General features: G+C 37.6%; 2 protein-coding genes across 2 annotated transcripts in view; one reads left to right on the forward strand and one right to left on the reverse strand.

The window, feature by feature from the left end:
* Window positions 1-19,748, reverse strand: part of LOC125235595 — a 217,207-nt gene that overhangs the window by 112,231 nt on the left and 85,228 nt on the right. The gene's annotated exons all lie outside the window — the stretch shown is intronic.
* On the forward strand, window positions 6,518-6,940 carry LOC125235596. The gene has a single exon (XM_048142194.1). It carries the CDS (start codon window positions 6,518-6,520, stop codon window positions 6,938-6,940), a length of 423 nt encoding a protein of 140 aa, XP_047998151.1.

Consider the following 19,748-nt stretch of genomic DNA (forward strand, 5'->3'; position numbering starts at 1 on the left):
GGATTACTACCTAATGATGATCATTTTGAAATACATTACTACAGTTCCCGGGAATTATGAATTAACGGCCAAGTGTAGGGCTTGCATTCCGGAATTCCGGAATCTCGATATTCCGGAATTTCGGACAATTTTTCCGATATTACAGTTCCGGAATTGAAACACATAATCTCGAAAATTCCGGAATTGAAAAAAGATATATTTTTGGACGAAAACGTGTAATATCAGCCTGGTTATTTTACAAAACTACCACCGCGTCTATAAAAAATATGTAAGTATATTCATTAAGTTAAACACTGCTCGGATTCAGGTAGTGCCTATTTTATGACCAAAGGGTTGCATCCAGGGCTAGTTAGAGCGAGATAGTGTAGTTTTAACCCGCTAATATTATACCACTGTCACTTTCTGGTTTTGCTCTCAATTGTTTTAGCTAATAAGTGAAATATATAATCTAACTAACTAACTAGTATGGCACTATGATCCAAAGAGGATCTTGGCCTCCTAAACGAGAGCACGCCACTTATCCCGATCCTGCGCAGCTTCCTGCCAATTATCGGCTTGTAGCTGACACAGATCCGCCATCACGCTGTCTCCCCAGCGGTATCTGGGCCGACCCGCCGGGCGGCCACCAGTTGGTCTTCCCAGATACGCCCTTTTGGCAGCCCGATCCTCTCCCATTCTTAGTAGGTGGCCGAACCAGCGAAGTCTGTGGGATTTGGTTACGCCGATGATGTTCGCTTCGCCCACCAACTCCTCTATTTCGGCATTCCTCCTTATCCTCCACGTGCCGTCATCTCTCTTGACAGGTCCCAGGATTTTCCGGTATATCTTTCTTTCCGCTACAAGGAGCTGACTTTCCTCTTTTTGTGTTAGTGTCCAGGCCTCACAGCCATACATTAGGATTGGTCGAATTACGGTGTTATATATTCTCAGCTTAGTATTTCTACTGAGAAGCCTGGACACCAACACTTTATGGAGGGTTGCACTGCACCGCAACGCACTCTGGATGCGAATTATAATTTCCTCCTCCCTGGTGTTTGTGTCGGTGATGGTGCATCCAAGATACCGAAATTTGTCAGTTCCATGGTAGACGATACCCCCAACATGAAGACTTGCGCGCTTAACTCGCGTATTTTAGCGCTTCATGTGAAGGTATTCAGTTTTGGACTGGTTAATCCTGGGTGTGCCTCTCGTTCGAGGACACTAGCTGCCAGCTCTACTTCCCCTCGACTTTTCCCTAATAAAGCAAGGTCGTCCGCGTACCCTATCACTTTGTGCCTGCCGCTCAACTCCAGCCCTATGTCCAACGCTAACACTTTTCGGACAATATGTTCAAGGGCCAAGTTGAAGAGCACAGGTGATAAGGCATCTCCTTTCCTCCTCCTATTTTAGGCATAAAGTCTTAAGTTCAGACGCAAATCGTAGTATTTGGTATTACATTCATTCACAAGCATGACGTCGTAGTTACTTTATACACTTTTCACAAAGACGTGTGCATATTTTACTAAACTCTATCTAAGTCCACTTACCACAAAATCAAAAGATTTGAGAAGCAAATGTATGGAAAATTATGAAAAGAATGATTTATTTTTTACAAAAACCTAGGAATAAATTATAAAATCTGTCTTTTTGGGCTATCTTGTATATCTTTTGTCCCTACTCGAGTCTGATAAAGGTAATTCAATATTTCTTTTATTACAGTTATGTGAACAAGACGTTATGCCATTCTTAATGCCAAATTATTACTTTTATATTATTTCGATGGTCAATGGATAAAAAAATAACCATAACGTTGACCACTATCAGGAAACTGGCACTAAAACCTCGTTTGTATCGTTAACTGTAGTTCGAAATACCTTGCAAGACCGATTTTGACACAAAATGGGCTTTCCTGTAAAATTACTAAAATGAAAATTTCGGTGTTATATGCCTTACAGGTACGGAGTTATTGTCTTAAACGTCGATTTATACTAAATTTCAATTTAAAATTGTATCATTTCATCAAAAACCCACCAGAAACACAAACCAAAAAAAATTATTCAATTCCGGAACTAGTTCCGGAATTCCGGAATTGAAGTCCAATCTCGAAAACCAGTTCCGGAATTGAAAATCGTCCGATATTGCAAGCCCTAGCCAAGTGGTTATTATTTTACGAGTTGGTTAATGATTTGATTGCTGCAAAAGTAATGTACAAGGACAAGTTAGAAAGACATGGACAGAACGAGTTATCGGAGGACCCTACGGATAACTCTACAGTGACAAATACCCTACAACTCTACACAGTGTAGAACCTTATAGGTATTTTAAAATGTAAATGTAAGTAGGTACTAGAATTAGCGCTAAACCGTGACAGGGATGGATTAGCAGAACTGAGACAAGAATTAAAGATTCTTTTGGGAATTCCATTCAACACTGCAACTGCTATGACAAAAATATGATGTCCTCTTGACTAAATTAATATCACTTGATTGTTAATCAGTTTGTTTACTTGGTCGATCTCTGGAACAACTTTTTCCCAGTACGGCAAACGAAGAAGCAATGTGTATCCTTCAAGAAAGGCTAAAGAAAAGTGTGTCGACCTTCTTCAGTAATTAATTCAGCACTAAACGGCGTTGTTAGTGGTTTTAATAGCATTTTAAATGTCCACGCTAACGCATCCGACTGAGTAAGTGAGTAATTTACTCTCACCCACTCTGAGAAATTAAGGAAGAATTCTATTATGGAAACGTTTTATGGAACTATAACAATAGTGGTTATTTATGTGAAAAATACTAAAATGAAAAATGCAGTAAATTTCCATAGACAATGTGAACAACTTTTTTGGTTCTAAAAATCTAAAAATAATTAAAATGACTTTTACACAAAGTAGGTATTGTGACTTGAAAACAAATTTTTCATATACCTACTAATATTGTGCATTTAAGTATAACCCAGTAAACTGAACACCGACTAAGTTTGAGTGAGATTATTTTCCTATTCGTCAATATTTTTTTGTTTAATATTCTCGTGAAGAAAATCTACAGTTTTAATAAGTTTTTCTATATATATAGTATGTATGTACTATTGCAACTCTAGATTAAATATCTCCAGTTATTTAAACTCCACTCCAGTTAGTTATTTAAACTGACACATACCACCGCAGATATCCATACTACTTTTTAATATTATAAACGGGAAAGTGTGTCTGTTTGTTTGTCCGTCTTTCACGGCAAAACGGAGCGAAAAATTGTCGTGTTTTTTTAAGTGGAGATAGTTGAAGGGATGGAGAGTGACATAGGCTACTTTTTGTCTCTTTCTAACGCAAACGAAGCCGCGGGCAAAAGCTAGTACATAATAAACCGGCATACATTAACAAACAAAACAGATCTAAACATATAAATTCAGTCATCATGATCATGAGGTATCGTTATCAGTCTTTTACTAGTTTATTACGGTTTCTAAGCCCCAAGAAACGGTATGTAATAATGCTGCAATGACTGTCCAAGTAGAACATGAAACCGCCTTGCGGCCCCCGCGTCGATCACGATGCACGTTCTACAACAATATCTTACTGCCCTTTAACCCTTTTGGCAAATCGTGGAATTTTATATCCCCATTTTTCTCCCGTCCAGAGGGTATCCGATAATATTATTTATTTAATACGATCAGGACTACCAACATGAGCCGAGCATATTGCTGTTTTGACTTATTTTTGAACGAAAATCTTTGAGAAACAAAAGAAAATGTTTTAGCAGATTGAGACTAAGTGTGGCTATAAGAATAAACGTTTCTTTCTGAATTTCTATACGGAGCCAATGAAAGGGAGAGACATTTCTAAGATTGCTCGTCTAAGCCTAAGTAATATGAATGTGAAATTTATGCTATTTACACAGTGCGACTTGAAGGCGACAAACTGAGCGAAAAAGACACGAATAACATTTTTCTTACACCCAATAAAATTGTCAAGGTCGCAAAGAATTATTCGTGGCACTTTCTATAATGGGATTCAGCCATCTTATATTTCAATGTTAATCACCTACGAAACGCTGCAATTACTACAAATCTAGCAATTCTTAGACAGTTTTTTCGGACTGATGAGAAATAAGATTATAGCGTAGTTCTCACTGAATGATGATGTCCAGAATGAGTCTATTACTAAGGGCCCGATTATGAACACCCACCCATTACGAACAAAAGACAACGCTTAAGAGAAGCCTTCTATTGCCAGAGACTAGTTACACGTAAACTGAGGGCCTCCAATAATCGTATTCCATATTTGTACTTTGATTTCAAAGACATTATAATAAATAACATAATCTAGGCCAGTATTACGTACATTGTTCGAGTAAACTATTTGTCGACGTCAGTTACACTTCAGACTGCATGTGACCGAAAGCTTACTCATGCAAGCTGAGGTGTGTAACATACTATTTTTCTTTTTATGTGATGTGTATGTATACTAACGCCGTTCAGCGCTGCTGTGATGTTTTCCGGGAACATGACACATGATTTGGCCGAATTTTCAGTTCGAATAAGCAACGCAACATCTCACAACAACGCTTGCTTGTAAAGACAGTTGTGTCTTTATTTCTAACCTGTCTCCTCTAAGGTCGGACTCGTAATGTCCCTCACTTATATTTTTTGTCATTCGGGCAGCGGGAATGTTACTCATTCTCCATGAATAGGATCATCCGAGGGCCTTTCATACAATTCATACAGACGCAAACATCCAATCTTCCCAGTTTTCATAGCTAACGACTTGTATTCATCAACGGATTTTTCGAGTTGGTTAGAATTTGCTTTTACTGTTTTCTTTTCTTGTAGAATATTGCATGAATAGATGAAGGGAATCTACTAGATTTACAGAATAAAACATCGCAACATTGATGATAATTTAACCATTCCGTGCTAGTTAAAGTTAAACATTCGGAAATTATTCTTTGAATTAATATATGCATGATGCGTATTTATTAAGGTATGTAACATCATTATTTATCAACAGTATGCATGAAGGTAGACTGCAACAGACCAGCCAAATTTGTTCTGTTTTATAGGATGAAAATGACTAACTAACTCTTTATTCGACATCCGACCACGATAATTTACAACGACACCTAGGTCCTAGCGTCAATATTTACTTCGAGGACCGAAAAGAGTCACTTTGGTGAATCAGTGGTCTGATGGACGTCGTCATCTAATGCTGCAACCATGTCCTTGCTATAAAATATATGTAAAGATAAATAAATAAAATAAATAAATAATAATTATTATAGGAGTCCCACAGGATCTTTTAAAGCTAAGATTAAACATTTATTAAGTGTAATATTACAAAAGGATTGCGATAAAATAAAATCATAGTCTATTTGTTGTATCAGCTCGCGTGTCTATGGCCGCACCACGTACCCGCGAGAGTTTTATTACGTTGCACCGTCCCGCACGATCCTCGCTACTCTACTCAAAGAATACTTGGTACTTGAAAACAAGAATTCCATTTCTCTGTATTTTGAGACACGTCTTCAACTGAAATATGCCACATCTAAAATATTAAACACAATCAGTTACAGCACCTTATTATAAAATGTGTGGGCATTGCGACAAAATTCAATATCAGGGTGAACAGGCACGGAAACATATGCTACTAATATTTTAAATGGGATAATGTTTTCTGTTTGTTAGTCCGTGCTTTCACGGCATTATTTATCTATCAATGTTGACATCTATGCAAAGTCACCTCATTTAAAATAGAAGTTTCACTTCAATTACTTAACGGTCATTCAACAATAAACAATAAGTAACCCAAAAATAAAGTATAATATAACCTAATGGTCAAAATAAGATGCATGAAAGTTGATTTACTAAAAGATAAAATATTACACAAAGTGAATGTTCCTACTGAAATAAAAGAAATAGCTAACCTCAATAAATCTACTTTAAACAAAATAAATACTTAGTCAAAAGTCGTAAAAACAAAACTCGTCCACGTTGACTACGGTAAACAGTTATTATGTTGTAGACCCACGCGGTCACGTGCCAACGCCCAGCTGTGGGCCCAGACAGCGTAATTGGCTATTGAAAAATGAAACGAACACTTCTTTAAATCAACTTGAAAAATTGTTTGATCAAGAAAGATAAACGTAATAGCGCGCGATATGGGGAAAGTTTGAACATACATGAGTGAAGCGTCGTGGTTATATTTTAGGATTTTGTGGTGATACCACCACAAAACCATTCTACCATTGTCATTTTTCCTTCTCCTTGCACCATTTTTACATGTCTCTGTTTGGCCCGATGGTTGACTGGTAGAGAATGCCATTAGTTCGCCATTTGTACATTTTTGTTTTACTTGTGCAATAAAGTTTAAATAAATAGAATAGAATAGAATAGAATAGAATAGAATAGAATAGAATAGAATAGAATAGAATAGAATAGAATAGAATATAGTATATATACAATATAAGTCTAATGAAAATAACCGTGAATCATTCAAAACTCTTAGAATAGAATAGAATAGAATAGAATAGAAATAATCATCCTTCCTGTCATGGAGGACTGGCTAGGAAGAAGGAGGGGGGTCCTCACGTACCGCTTGACTCAGGTGGTGACCGGGCACGGGTGCTTTGGACACTACCTGCACCGGATAGGGAGAGAGCCGAGCACCCAGTGCCTGGACTGCGGTGTGGAGGACGATACGGCCCAGCACACCCTTGAGGAGTGTAGTCGCTGGGCCGTGGAAAGGGCTGCGCTGGTCGCAGCCACAGGACTGGTGGACCTCTCGCTGCACAGCGTCATAGGGGCGATGCTGAGCAGCGAGAGAAGATGGGATGTAGTGGCCTCCTTCTGTGAAGACGTCATGTCACAGAAGGAGGCGGCGGAGAGAGAGCGCGAAGCTGCGGCTGACGCGCTGCCTCTCCGTCGAAGACGGCAGGGTCGAAGGCGACGAGCATTCTTGCGCCACGACCCTTAGTGGGGCTAGCGGGTACGGGACCCGCATTGCACCGGCCCCACTAACCTCGTCGAGGGAGGGATCAAGCGTTTCTGATCCCTCTCTCCCTAACCTGTGCGGATGCCCTGTGACAATTCGGGGCTGCCGGAGGGCGCCATGGTGGACAGAGGAGACCCGATGATCCCATGACGCCCTCGCGAATGGCACAGAGGGCGAAACGCCGGAGTGGGGTTTAGTGGGTAAACCTCTTCCCTCCCTCTCGACAAGAGAGGGGGCCGAAGGAGGGAGTCCCACACACCCCCCCTTCAAGGCCTTCCCGCGGCTGGGGGGACGGTGCGTAACGCATTCCCCACCCCGACAAAAAAAAAAAAAAAAAAAAAAAGGCCCGACAACATTCTAGCGTATGCTTGTGGTATCTTAATCTGTCTACGACCACAGTATAATAAAGAGTACCTACAGTCAGCCAAAATTGTGGTTTACCACTTTTCCTTATGTGTTTAGCATAGAGTCAAAAAGTGGTAGACCACTTTCTTGGCTGACCGTACCTACTATGCTACGAGTATGTAAGGCCATAACCACTATTACCAGTAGGTAAGTACTATTACATATTTGATGTACCCAAAACACAACAGTATAAGTACGCTAAAAGAATGTTTAACACAATAACGAAACCATTACCGCATGACATAACATAACAAGTGCACTAGTTAAAGATTTCAACATTAAGGATAAGGCAATACAAATAATTCCGACTGAAAGTCGTACGCTCCACGATTGGTTAACCAGTTCGCACCACACGATTGGTCGTATACATAGATTGCATGCTTGGTTTTCTTGTGCCCAGCACGGTCTTACAGACACCTTGTGCTAGCAGTGGCACCATTTTCGGTGCTCGTTTCGTTTGCCACATCTTTAAAAAGTAATATAAAAATCAAGGGCACTTTATCTAGGCCAGGAGCTCGTTGGCCCAAATGCAAAATGCGGCAAGTGCAATGTTATTTTTCCTCACGCCGAGACAATGCTAACATTTCCGAATTTCTCGTAGCTGGGACAATTTTGCGGTCGGTTTAATGCTACAGCCCTAGAACCAAAACAGTGTAAGTGTATACGAATAATGTAGAGAAAAGCCTTTTGAGATTGGGAGAAAAGTTGGCGCTTTGTCAAGATTATAAGTTTAAGTTAAGTATACTGAGTAAGTGAGTACAACGCGCTTTGAAATTATTGTTATACGGTGTGATATGTTTGCAAGTTACTATAAGAAACTAGGGTGTTGTCACATTTTATTTCTTATAAATTGTTCATAATACTTAATATTACAATATTACGTGCCTTTTGTACGGACGATCGAACAAAATAGTAGGCACGTCGAAAAATCACTTATGATCCTGCAATAAAAATCAACGTATGTAATTATATTTTTTAAATGCCAGTGCGTAAAGTGAATACATCCGATAATTCTCAGCCAGTCTGACAATGCGTCGGCCCAGAAGAGCGACAATAATGTGATTGTTGGCAAAACAATCTTACATTAAGATTGCATATGTAAATTTTACTTTTAAAAGTCGTATTTTGATTATAGATGAAATTGAATTCGCATATTCAACAACCGTATACATTTACGATAGCAAATAATCTTCCTACCTTCTTTCAAAATATTTCCCACTATCTACAAGAAATGAAAACAAAAGACCCGGTGCGAACCTAGCTATTAGAAAATTCTAAGTCAACAGAGAAGCTAAGTTTTTGTTTAAGTTTCCGAGAAATTTAGGCGAAGCGCTGAAAGATACTCTGAAGTTAAGCATAATAGTTTGTCTTGCTAGTTGGGGCGCGGACCGAGGTGTTTGTATGTTGTTGTGATTGTTTTCTCAGCAAAGATAAATTGCAAACATTAGATTCTGTTATGATTATGAATAACAATTCTCTCTTGCTGGTAAAAAAGCTTGAAATAATAGTTAGTAAAGCTTTTTCACTCTCACATACTGACATAAATTATAATCAGTGCAGCTAAGTGCAGTCCGCTGCACAGGATATGTCTCTGTTTCTATACTTATCAGGATCAGTGCTGCACAGATACCTATGTAGTTATCAGAGTCAGAACTTACAGGAGACTACCTACAGGCCATTGGCATTTAGATGTATCTAAAGCTTTAGCTATCATAGACACCAAAGCTCATGATATTGTAATGTAGTAGAACACAAACACGACTTTAATAAAATAGCTAACATTAAAACACGGAAATTCCACTTTCCTCACGTCACCAAAAAGTAAAAGCCCGTAAAATACGACGGAACATCACGTTATCAGCCGTCCGCCTTATCGGCCGTCAGACGCAGCCTATCTTTGACCTGTCATGTTCCCAGCCCTTGGCTTGGAAACACACGGGAGGTAAATGTGCGTCTGAGTTGGGCGTTTGAAATATTTTAATGTTATGCAGGAGTTTTGTTAGTAGGTAAGTATTATTGATTAATTAAGTAGGTATCGCTTAGAAAAATACCATATATTTATAATAAAGTATGAGCTATTAATTAATGAATGAAATAATTTATTTCATACGTTGAGTCCATAATAAATACAGATATAAATTTAATACGACAAGTTAATTTCAAGTAGGTAATTTCGAGCAACGCTTCATGCTTGTCAAATAAAATACCCCATTTCATGGTCTCCTTGATTTAATTGACTAGAATACCACATAAAACGTAACCAATTGACAATAGCAACAGAAAACGTACGAGTATATTAAACTCTCAAGGTGTGGATTTGTTGGAGGTTAATGTATGTCTACTGATAATAACAGGTGCCCTTCTGCTAATAAGTGCTCCGCCCTGTGCTAACAAATAACGTTATGAGGGATCAGTTGTTCATTTTGTTCAGCCCAAAACCATTTTTCTACTCATAGGCCAACAGACCACGATGGGTTAAATTGTGGCGTAGGCGAGAGGCTGGCAACCTGTCACTGCAATGTCACAGTTTCGTTTTCTTTCAACCCCTTATTTGCCAAGAGAGGCACTGAACTGAGTAGTTTCATGTGTTCTGCCTACCCCTTCATGGGACACAGGCGTGATTGTACGTATGTATGTATAATAAACGGTTCATCTCGGGATTCCTACGCGTATGGTATGAAATCGGGTCAGGGACGCAATCGCGCGTGTGACGCAAGAAACCACCGAGTCGCAACACTGCAAATAAGGGAACGAAAGGAAACATACAGGACCAAATATATAGGTAGATTCAATAGCTTGACTTTTCTTTTTTAATCAATACGAATAGTCGACTAACAATAGAATACACGACTTATCAAAGTAGTATCAATACTATCAATATCAGACGTATAGTATAATTGGCGTAGCCGAATAAGTCATTTGGTTGGTAATTTTGCCACGTAACAATTTAATCATTGTTACACTCAATATTGAAAACAAGTAATAGTACATTGTGCAACAAGGGGAGGAAGTTGAATATTACTAACGAGAGTAAGTTAAATCGCGACGGCTTGCCGGAGCTCAAGCACATTTTTAACGAAGTTATTAACGTTGTTTTCCTCACGGAACCCTCAAAGTCTGTAATTAAGAAGAAACAGCAATCATTTAACAGGCGCAACCCTTTTAATTCGCGCCCTGCCTAATAGAATCCAATTTTAAAAATTCACGTCACCCCCAAATTTAGTCCGCACGTATTTTTAACGGATTCGAAAAACCCCTCTAATATATTGCAAGAGTAAACAAAAGTTGGTAAATTGGAACGAAGTTGCAAAATAACATTAAAGTCGGGAAAAAAGCCAGTGGGAGGCATTCTTCGGTGTTTAAAATTTCTCGTAAAAAATTGAAAATATTATCAAGTGCTTGCTGAAAGTAGTTGCTTTGAATTGTCAGAACAATGTTTGGTCACATGGCAGAATATGTAAATATAGAAAAATTGCATGAATGAAAAATACATTTGTTATGAAGTGCAAGTTGAGATTTTTTAGAAGAGCTGCTAAACTAAAGATCATGTAAGATTTTTGTGTTAACCAACAAATGTTTCGAATTTTATCATAAGATCATACATCTCAGAGCATGCAAAGTTTTCGCAACAAAGATAACAGAAACCCATCAAAGATCTCGTAAATTTCCTAACGACCAACAACTCGCTCCATCTTATCATAAAAAGCTGTGACCTGCCCTGGACAAAGCGCGGAGATAAGGGCAAGTATCAGGGACGGACAGACGATGATAGACGGGCAAACAGGCGGACTAACACTTGTAAACTTGCTCTACATGGAATGTGGCTGAGCGACGCAGACGAGCGACTTGCCATCTGAAATTCCAAATAGTCTGGAACTCCGCTTCTCGCGCCGTTAAATACCAAAGAGACTGTGTAAATCATTCATGATGACGAATTTGTAATTCGCATTGGTTAGCCTAGTACCAACTAAACACGTTAATTTTGATATCAAATTGGACCCATTTAATAACATCCGATTAAAGTGATTAATTAAGATTATACTTAGAACATTTACACGGGGCGAAGAGAAGACGGGGTGATATTCATAGTCCATGATAGTAAATATACAAATGAAAAAATGTAGACATAACGTGTGAAAAACAATGGCACTTAGTATCTTGAATCTTCCTAAATAAACAGATTGATACTCGCCTCACTATCTTCTAGCTGGTATAGGCATTTTGGAAGTGAGGCGTCAAGACCCAAGCTCTCATTCTCAAGAGCATCTTCGGTCGCGCGTCTACGCCGATTTTTTACAGCCTTTATCATTACGCATTCTGACTGCCGCCCATCAGGGCCCGGGACCCCTATAAATAAGCTACAGGGCCTCCAGATTGCCGGGTTATAAATGAAAGGGTGCAGGAAATTAGGGTTTTTTACGTTGCCGAAGGCGTGTCGCTGTCACCGTAAACAATTTTTAATACCGTGAAAACGGTCGTATTGAGTGTTCGCGAGATGATGGAACGGTTTACCTGGGTTTACCGGTGTTTGCAAGATATCAGTCTTCGAGATGATTTGCGTCGTTGGAAACACGTAATTTGCGGGAGAAATAAGCTCGTTTGGTCTAAATTGTGCTTTTCTTTGCAGCAATTTTATGTCATTTATAAAAGCTTCTAAACGTGATATACGAGCAACGCGCTACTTGCAATGATAGTGAATCTAGCAGCTCAGCTAAAAGCATCATTAATAGTGATTAAGAGTGACCACAATATGGGGCTTTAAAAATGCGAGAATAGCTATTTAAGTAAACGTGGTCATTTGCAATGCCCACAAATCAGTAGGTGGACCATTGCATTGCTGTTCATCAAAATGTACAATACACAAACTACATTTGGAGTACGGGGATCACCAAAATAGTAAAAACTTAATAATTGCCGGACCCAGTTCCATTTACCAAATTCAGTCCGTCCAGCGGTTCCTCACGTAACTGTCATTTCGTAGACAGGGTTGTCACCTGCATTTTTTGCCCTCACCTGTAACGGGGGTCCGAGTGATTAAACTCTCCCAATTATGAAGTCTCGTCACAGCCCTAACACGAGTTTAAATTGCACGGCGGATGGATGCGTCGTCGAATGGTCTTCATGAACGCGTATTCTCCGTCATATGTATATTTTCCTCTCCTGAAATAACAGACCCTATTACTATTCAAATAATGAAGATATTCCTACATGGAGGAGATAGTTGTTTAGTAATACGTCTGTATTTGGTGCCTATGGGGTTTTGATTAGGGGCACGTGGGTTTTATGTAACTGTCCGTCGTAAAATTCCGATTGGACATTTGCATGAGGTAAAGTAGTGCGTAGTGCGCGGTTATGTGACAAGGAATAATATATTGACTAGATAATTTCATACAACCCCTATGATTTACTCGTAAAATCTGTTTTTTGTGGCTGCACCTTCGTTTTTTGAACTTTGTACAGTCATATCAATATCGATTTTGAATTTTAAGGACGATTCTTGTTCAGTCTTACAACAAAAACAATTTCTGCATCAAGATGTAGGTATTTTAAATCATCAAAAGTCATCATATAGGATTAATGATGTAGTTTAACTATTAAAACATCTGATACTTGATAGAAACTTATTTGCTCCTTAACGTACTAGACGAAATGTTTCGCAGACGTTAGCAAGCTACTTGGGCAAGTATTTACTAGCGGCGCGCCTCGCCTATGCCACGTAATGAATTACCCGGTGCTTCTTGATGCATCTCTACAACTTGCTCTACAAGTAATTTCAATGCGGAGTTTAGGAGTAATGTAATATGGCACGGCGTTTGTTGGAGAGTAAACATTTATATCACGGGCAAATCGGATAATACACCGAAAAGCCAAGGAAAAAGTAAAAATTATTGAAGATTTATTTCGCGATCTCATAATCAACTGTCACTTGATTAGCTGAAAAGTTTTACCACCATGGATTTCTTTGTCGTAAAAAAGAACCGAATGTCAAAGCTCCCATACTAGGCTCCCATGAGCCATGGCAAATGCCGGTACAACGCAAGGATGCAATCCATGATGACAAAAAAAAACCGAATCAACAACTCAAAAACCGGTACTAATGAGCATTATTGTGTATAGCGCCATCTCTCGGTGAATTTGTTGGATTTGCCGTTATAATATTTAATAATTGTAACATTTTAAGGTACGTTTCTCTCAAACATTTAAATTTATGGCAATAATGTCGGTAGACAAAGAAACCGGGTCGGTTGGCAAGTTTACCTGGACTGGTTATAAAAGGGACTGCTCGTCGGCGAGCAGTCACTTTTAGTTCTACCAGCGCCACGAACAGAGATAAGTACCTTAATCTGATTATTTAATAATAATAATTGCCTGAATTAATTTATGAAATTATTTTAAGTACCTTAATCAGATTATTTAATAAATATAAATACCTGAATTAATTTATGAAATTATTCAATGAAAATTATCTGAATTAGTTTATGGAATTATTCAATGAAAATTATCTGAATTAATTTATGAAATGGATTAATAAAAATGTATTTAAAAAGTTAATATGTTTTAGTGTTTCGTAATAACTCGACAACAACACTGTTTATGTCTGATTATTTCATAATAATTACCTGAATTTAACTATGAAATTAATTAATGAAAACTACCTGAATAAATTGATAAAGTTGACTAATGAAATTGTAATTAAAAATTAGTAGATATATTTTACTATTTCATTATACGAAACATAATAGTAACCCTGTTTATGATTTTACTCCCTTGTCGAGTATTTGATGTGTTTTCAACAAGTAAATATATTGGTGTCATTGCTTTATAACCAATGCAGTTTTATTATGTCCCATATTTGCCAATTGAATTACATATTTAAATTTATTCCAAAAACAAATCAGGATTGCTTAAACGGCGAATTGCCCAAACTGTAAAACAAATATTGTGTTTACTGTAAAACAAATATTGTGTAAACAAATAAAATGTTTATAATTATTTTATCATATTAGTCACTTCAGGCCCCTATTTCAAAAAGGCTACAATTGTCAGTGACATATGTCGAGCGACAATTGTCGATGACAGGTGACAAATTACAATTTTATAAAATATTTTCTATAGAATTGCTTACAAACATGACAGGCATTTTGCTACAATTGTATGTATTACAATTATGTTGTGAAACAATAATTATTATTTCTAGGCGACATATTTGTAGAATTGTCGCTGAATCTCGACAGGAGGATTAAGATGTGTCGAATTGTGTGACAATTGTAGTAATTTGTGGTTGACATACACGTTGTTCAAAATGGCTGCCCATGCGAGTGGTATAGTGACACTATTAGTGATAGTGATAGTAATTCCTTAGGTTTTCGCACTTAGTTAGGAGTTCCTGTTACTTCGCCGTCGATATAAGTTTCAATAATGCTACGTAAATATGAAATTAAATTTGTAGCAAACTACGGATATCTCAATTTATTTTTATCATTGTACCATCGGCAGCAATGTTAGTACCTTATTACAAGGGCATAAAGCCTACCGATGATTAGTTAAGAGTGTTGCTGTTAGTAAACGCTATTGGCCCCTTCGTAACATTATTAGTACTTAGGTATATTTTTGAGATTTCTCTGCGTTAATACATATTATTATACTAAATTGTGTTTTTAAACTTATGTATCATAAAAAATACTACATACCTATGCACCTAAATAGCTATCATTAATATTATTTTATACAAATACCCTCAAATTAATTTGAGCGTTTTTAAATGAACGAGTTACCTTCATATTTAGGTACACCGAATTCCAAATTCAAATATTTTTAGTTTAGTTAAGCATTTTAACTATTAGTTTAGAATAGTTTTAATTTGTTTAATTTGTTATTTGTATATTTTTATTGTAGTACCTAATGGTCAATGTTTTTACTTCTTCTTCTTTTATTCACGTTTATAAGAAATAAATTTTATATATCTTAATAATTCAAACTTATTAAATACTTAGTATAGTGCCAAGTTAGGTATATATCTTAGATATTTCTATTTCTTTGCCATACACCCGTTTCAATCAAACGTTGAGCTATTCCTTTATATCTATTCATAATTTGATACATTTATCCCTATGGTTAGTCGTGACAATTGTATTCTACAATTGTCGCACCTGTCAGCGTGGTGAAACCAATAATTCTACATATGTAATATTTTGTGACAATTGTCGCACCTGTCACCTATATGAAATTGGGGCCAGGTCATATGACATTTGAGTAAAGATAATTTGTTCTTTGGAAGTTAGTTATTTCGTCATATTAGTAGTCACTTCAGGTCATATGATATTTGAGTAAACGTAATTTGTTCCTTGGAAGTTAGTTACCTTTCTTGAAGTAAAAACGTTGATTATTATTTTGAAGAAAAAAAGGCTGTTTATTATACCCCTTTAACATACTCGGTCGCATAATTAAATTGATATGATCTCTCATACAAACATAAATTAAAGACGTTTCATTATATATCCCAAATGCTAAATAATTCGCTAACTAATTTTCGCGACCATAGTATCATGGTTTTTCAGGGATTTTTCTTTATAATATTAACCGATTTAAAATTATACGAGAACTCACAACTATTCAAATTTCAAGTTGATAGCATTAGTAGTTCTCGAGATATTTAGGAATTGACAGACGGATTCGCACCATAGGGTTCCTGTTGTACCTTTTTGGTACGGAACCCTAGAAACGAGAACTATTTCTCCTAGGCAATTATTATACTCGTACATACGAGTATAATAATTGCCTAGGAGAAAACCTAGGAGAGAACCTTGATTATACCCATCTCGTGTCGACTGTTTTCCCCGACTAACAAAACCAAACTTTAGTTTGTTGCTACGGTTCTCAAAGACAACCTATTCGTATTCTAGATAAATCTAGAAATATTCGTTCAAAACACCTAAAACTCTATTCAAGCTCCAGGATATTCAATAAGGAATCTCCAATAGAGCAACGGATATTTCAAACTATCCGTTCACCTAAACACGCCACAATCAATATGATGCAATCGCAGTCAATCTCACGACTTTAGCCGTCAAAACACGGAGCACAAAGCAAATCCAATAAGAGCGCGAATGCACGGCTGTCCCGCAACGTTGCAACTAGTGCGGTTGGTGTTATTCCTTAGATTTTATCGGACAGCTAGGAGGTTTTTTCGGTTTATAATTATATTGGCCAATTGGCAGCAAACCGTCTGGACGCCGTAGGTACAGACGAAGTCAAAAAAACCTAAGCGAATTCACCGCCGTCCACTAGGCAGAGCCGCTTAGCGTTTTCGGCGTCGGAGGCCAATATCCACTTCAGGTCGCTACAGAAAAGTGTAAAATAATTGTATCGACTACAATCTGGGTGATATTGAATCGTGAGTCCTTGGGTTTTTTTAATATAAGCCCAATCGTGAGTCCTTGGGTTTTTTTGATGTAAGCCCAATGGTCGTGGACAGCAGCGGTCCTCGCCAGGAACACCCAACAGTGCCAAGTCGACCAAAGTCTTCCACTTGTAATTAGTAACTTGTAGCTTTGTGAAATGGACCTCAAGACAGACAAGTTTCTAAACGGTGAATATATTCCTAAAACGTAGTTAGAAATTTAGCAAAATTGTGTTTGAAAATATTTCATATCATACTCAAATATGTTCATAATATTGTAAGCTTTAAGAGCGCTATGACAAAAAAAGGCGATATATTGTAAAATGTACAATATTTATCGGCAAAATTGTACACTTTACTCATACTAAAAGACAGTTAAAGTACTTGTTTCAGTTAGAAAATCTAATTAACTGTCGGTTCATTAAAAAACATATGGATGAAAAAGCGTTTTCAATTAGTAATGATTTTTTTTCTGATGCTCGTTTAGGAAAAACCGCGCGAAGCACAGATTTCGGAGCTCTTATTATGTACAATTTGATAAGCTCACTCTCATAAATGCGGTAAATTTAAATTCCTAATATCTTGTACTTTAGGCCCATTAAACAATATTTATCATTTAATCCTTTGAAATTGAGAAATTGAAAGTAAAACGAACTCAATTTTGTCTTGAAAATACATCGAAACAAGTGATCATTTCTCCGAAAATCTACATGTTATCGAAGTTATTTTAGTATATAAATAATCTGCACAATGTGCTTAAACTGCTGTTATCCATTTGTCGTTATAATATTTTATCATGATTTTTTGCCAATTTTTTGAAAACTAGCCTTCCTGTCGCTATTTTACCGGCGACGGACGCCTGCGATTTCAGTGCCGCGCCGGAGCTCGAGGAGGTAAGACGTATGTCGCTTTGGTCTCCGAGTTTTCATCGCAAACGTCGAGAATATTTATCGTTGTGTGGGTCGGACGCCTTGTTTATACACGGGCTATCCTCGCATTGTGTGTGTGTAAACAGCGACCAACGAATTTGATCCTAGATCCGTAAATATTTGCTTTTGTAATACTTTGTTATGTTTGAATGTTAAAGTATTACAACATTGTGATGATAAAAATGTGAAAATTACAATACGGTCAAGATGATAAGACACATCAAGATGGTACTCGGGATCTGATGATGGAGCCAGAAGGTGGTCACCAGTACCAGTGAACCATGTAAGTAAACGACTTCGTGTTTAGGCTCGTTGGGTTCGTCTCAACAAGACCTTTGACAAGAGGTGGTACTCAGGGTCTGATGATGGAGCCAGATGGTGGTCACCAGTACCAATGAACCATATAACTAAACCCAGAGATGGGGAAATCGTAATCGATTCCGGATTACACGATTACTTGATTTTACTTTGTAATCTGACACTACTGGGTGTCAGATTACTTGTAATGTAATCAAGTGAAACGGTAAATTACCATTACATGTAAAGGAATCACTAATCATCTATACAATCATTACTATTACCAATAATTCGGAATCATAGTCGATTCAAAATAACTGAAATTATTGACTTGATTACTTTCAGATTACGAATATGTAGTACCTCAGATTGCTGACTGTCACTTTGATACAAAAGTCATCATGGGTGTTGTAAAATAGGTTTTAGGGGGTGCTGATTCCAAAATTAATGACCAATGTGGAATCTGACATTGCTGACTGTCACTTTGACACAAAAGTCGTCATGGGTGTCGTAAAATAGGTTTTAGGGGGTGCTGATTCCAAAATTAATGACCAATGTTCAATCTGACATTGCTGATTGTCACTCTGACACAAAAGTCGTCATGGGTGTCGTAAAATAGGTTTTAGGGGGTGCTGATTACAAAATGAATGACCAATTTGGAATCTGACATTGCTGACTGTCACTTTGACACAAAAGTCGTCATGGGTGTCGTAAAATAGGTTTTAGGGGGTGCTGATTCCAAAATTAATGACCAATGTGGAATCTGACATTGCTGACTGTCACTTTGACACAAAAGTCGTCATGGGTGTCGTAAAATAGGTTTTAGGAGGTGCTGATTCCAAAATTAATGACCAATGTTCAATCTGACATTGCTGACTGTCACTCTGACACAAAAGTCGTCATGGGTGTCGTAAAATAGGTTTTAGGGGGTGCTGATTCCAAAATTAATGACCAATTTGGAATCTGACATTGCTGACTGTCACTTTGACACAAAAGTCGTCATGGGTGTCGTAAAATAGGTTTTAGGGGTGCTGATTCCAAAATTAATGACCAATGTGGAATCTGACATTGCTGACTGTCACTTTGACACAAAAGTCGTCATGGGTGTCATAAAATAGGTTTTAGGGGGTGCTGATTCCAAAATTAATGACCAATGTTCAATCTGACATTGCTGACTGTCACTCTGACACAAAAGTCGTCATGGGTGTCGTAAAATAGGTTTTAGGGGGTGCTGATTCCAAAATTAATGACCAATGTTCAATCTGACATTGCTGACTGTCACTTTGACACAAAAGTCGTCATGGGTGTCGTAAAATAGGTTTTAGGGGGTGCTGATTCCAAAATTAGTGACCAATTTAGAATCTGACATTGCTGACTGTCACTTTGACACAAAAGTCGTCATGGGTGTCGTCAAATAAGTATCCGGAGGTGTTTGAAAACTAGTGACCAATTTGGAATCTGACACTGTTGACTGTCACTTTGACACAAAAGTGATCATGGGTGTCTTCAAATAGGTTTTCATGGGTACTGATCTCAATATTAATGATCAATTTGGAATCTGACATTGCTGACTGTCACTTTGACATAAAAGTCGTTATGGGTGTCATCAAATAGGTTTCCAGGGGTACTGTGCAATGTCAGGTTCCAAATCGGTCATTACTTTTTAAATCATTTCATTAATTTTGGAATCAGTACCCCTAAAAACTATTTGACTACACCCATGATTCCTTTTGTGTCAAAATGACAATTAGCACTGTGA

Source organism: Leguminivora glycinivorella, chromosome 17, assembly GCF_023078275.1.
Source record: "Leguminivora glycinivorella isolate SPB_JAAS2020 chromosome 17, LegGlyc_1.1, whole genome shotgun sequence".
NCBI lineage: Eukaryota > Metazoa > Arthropoda > Insecta > Lepidoptera > Tortricidae > Leguminivora > Leguminivora glycinivorella.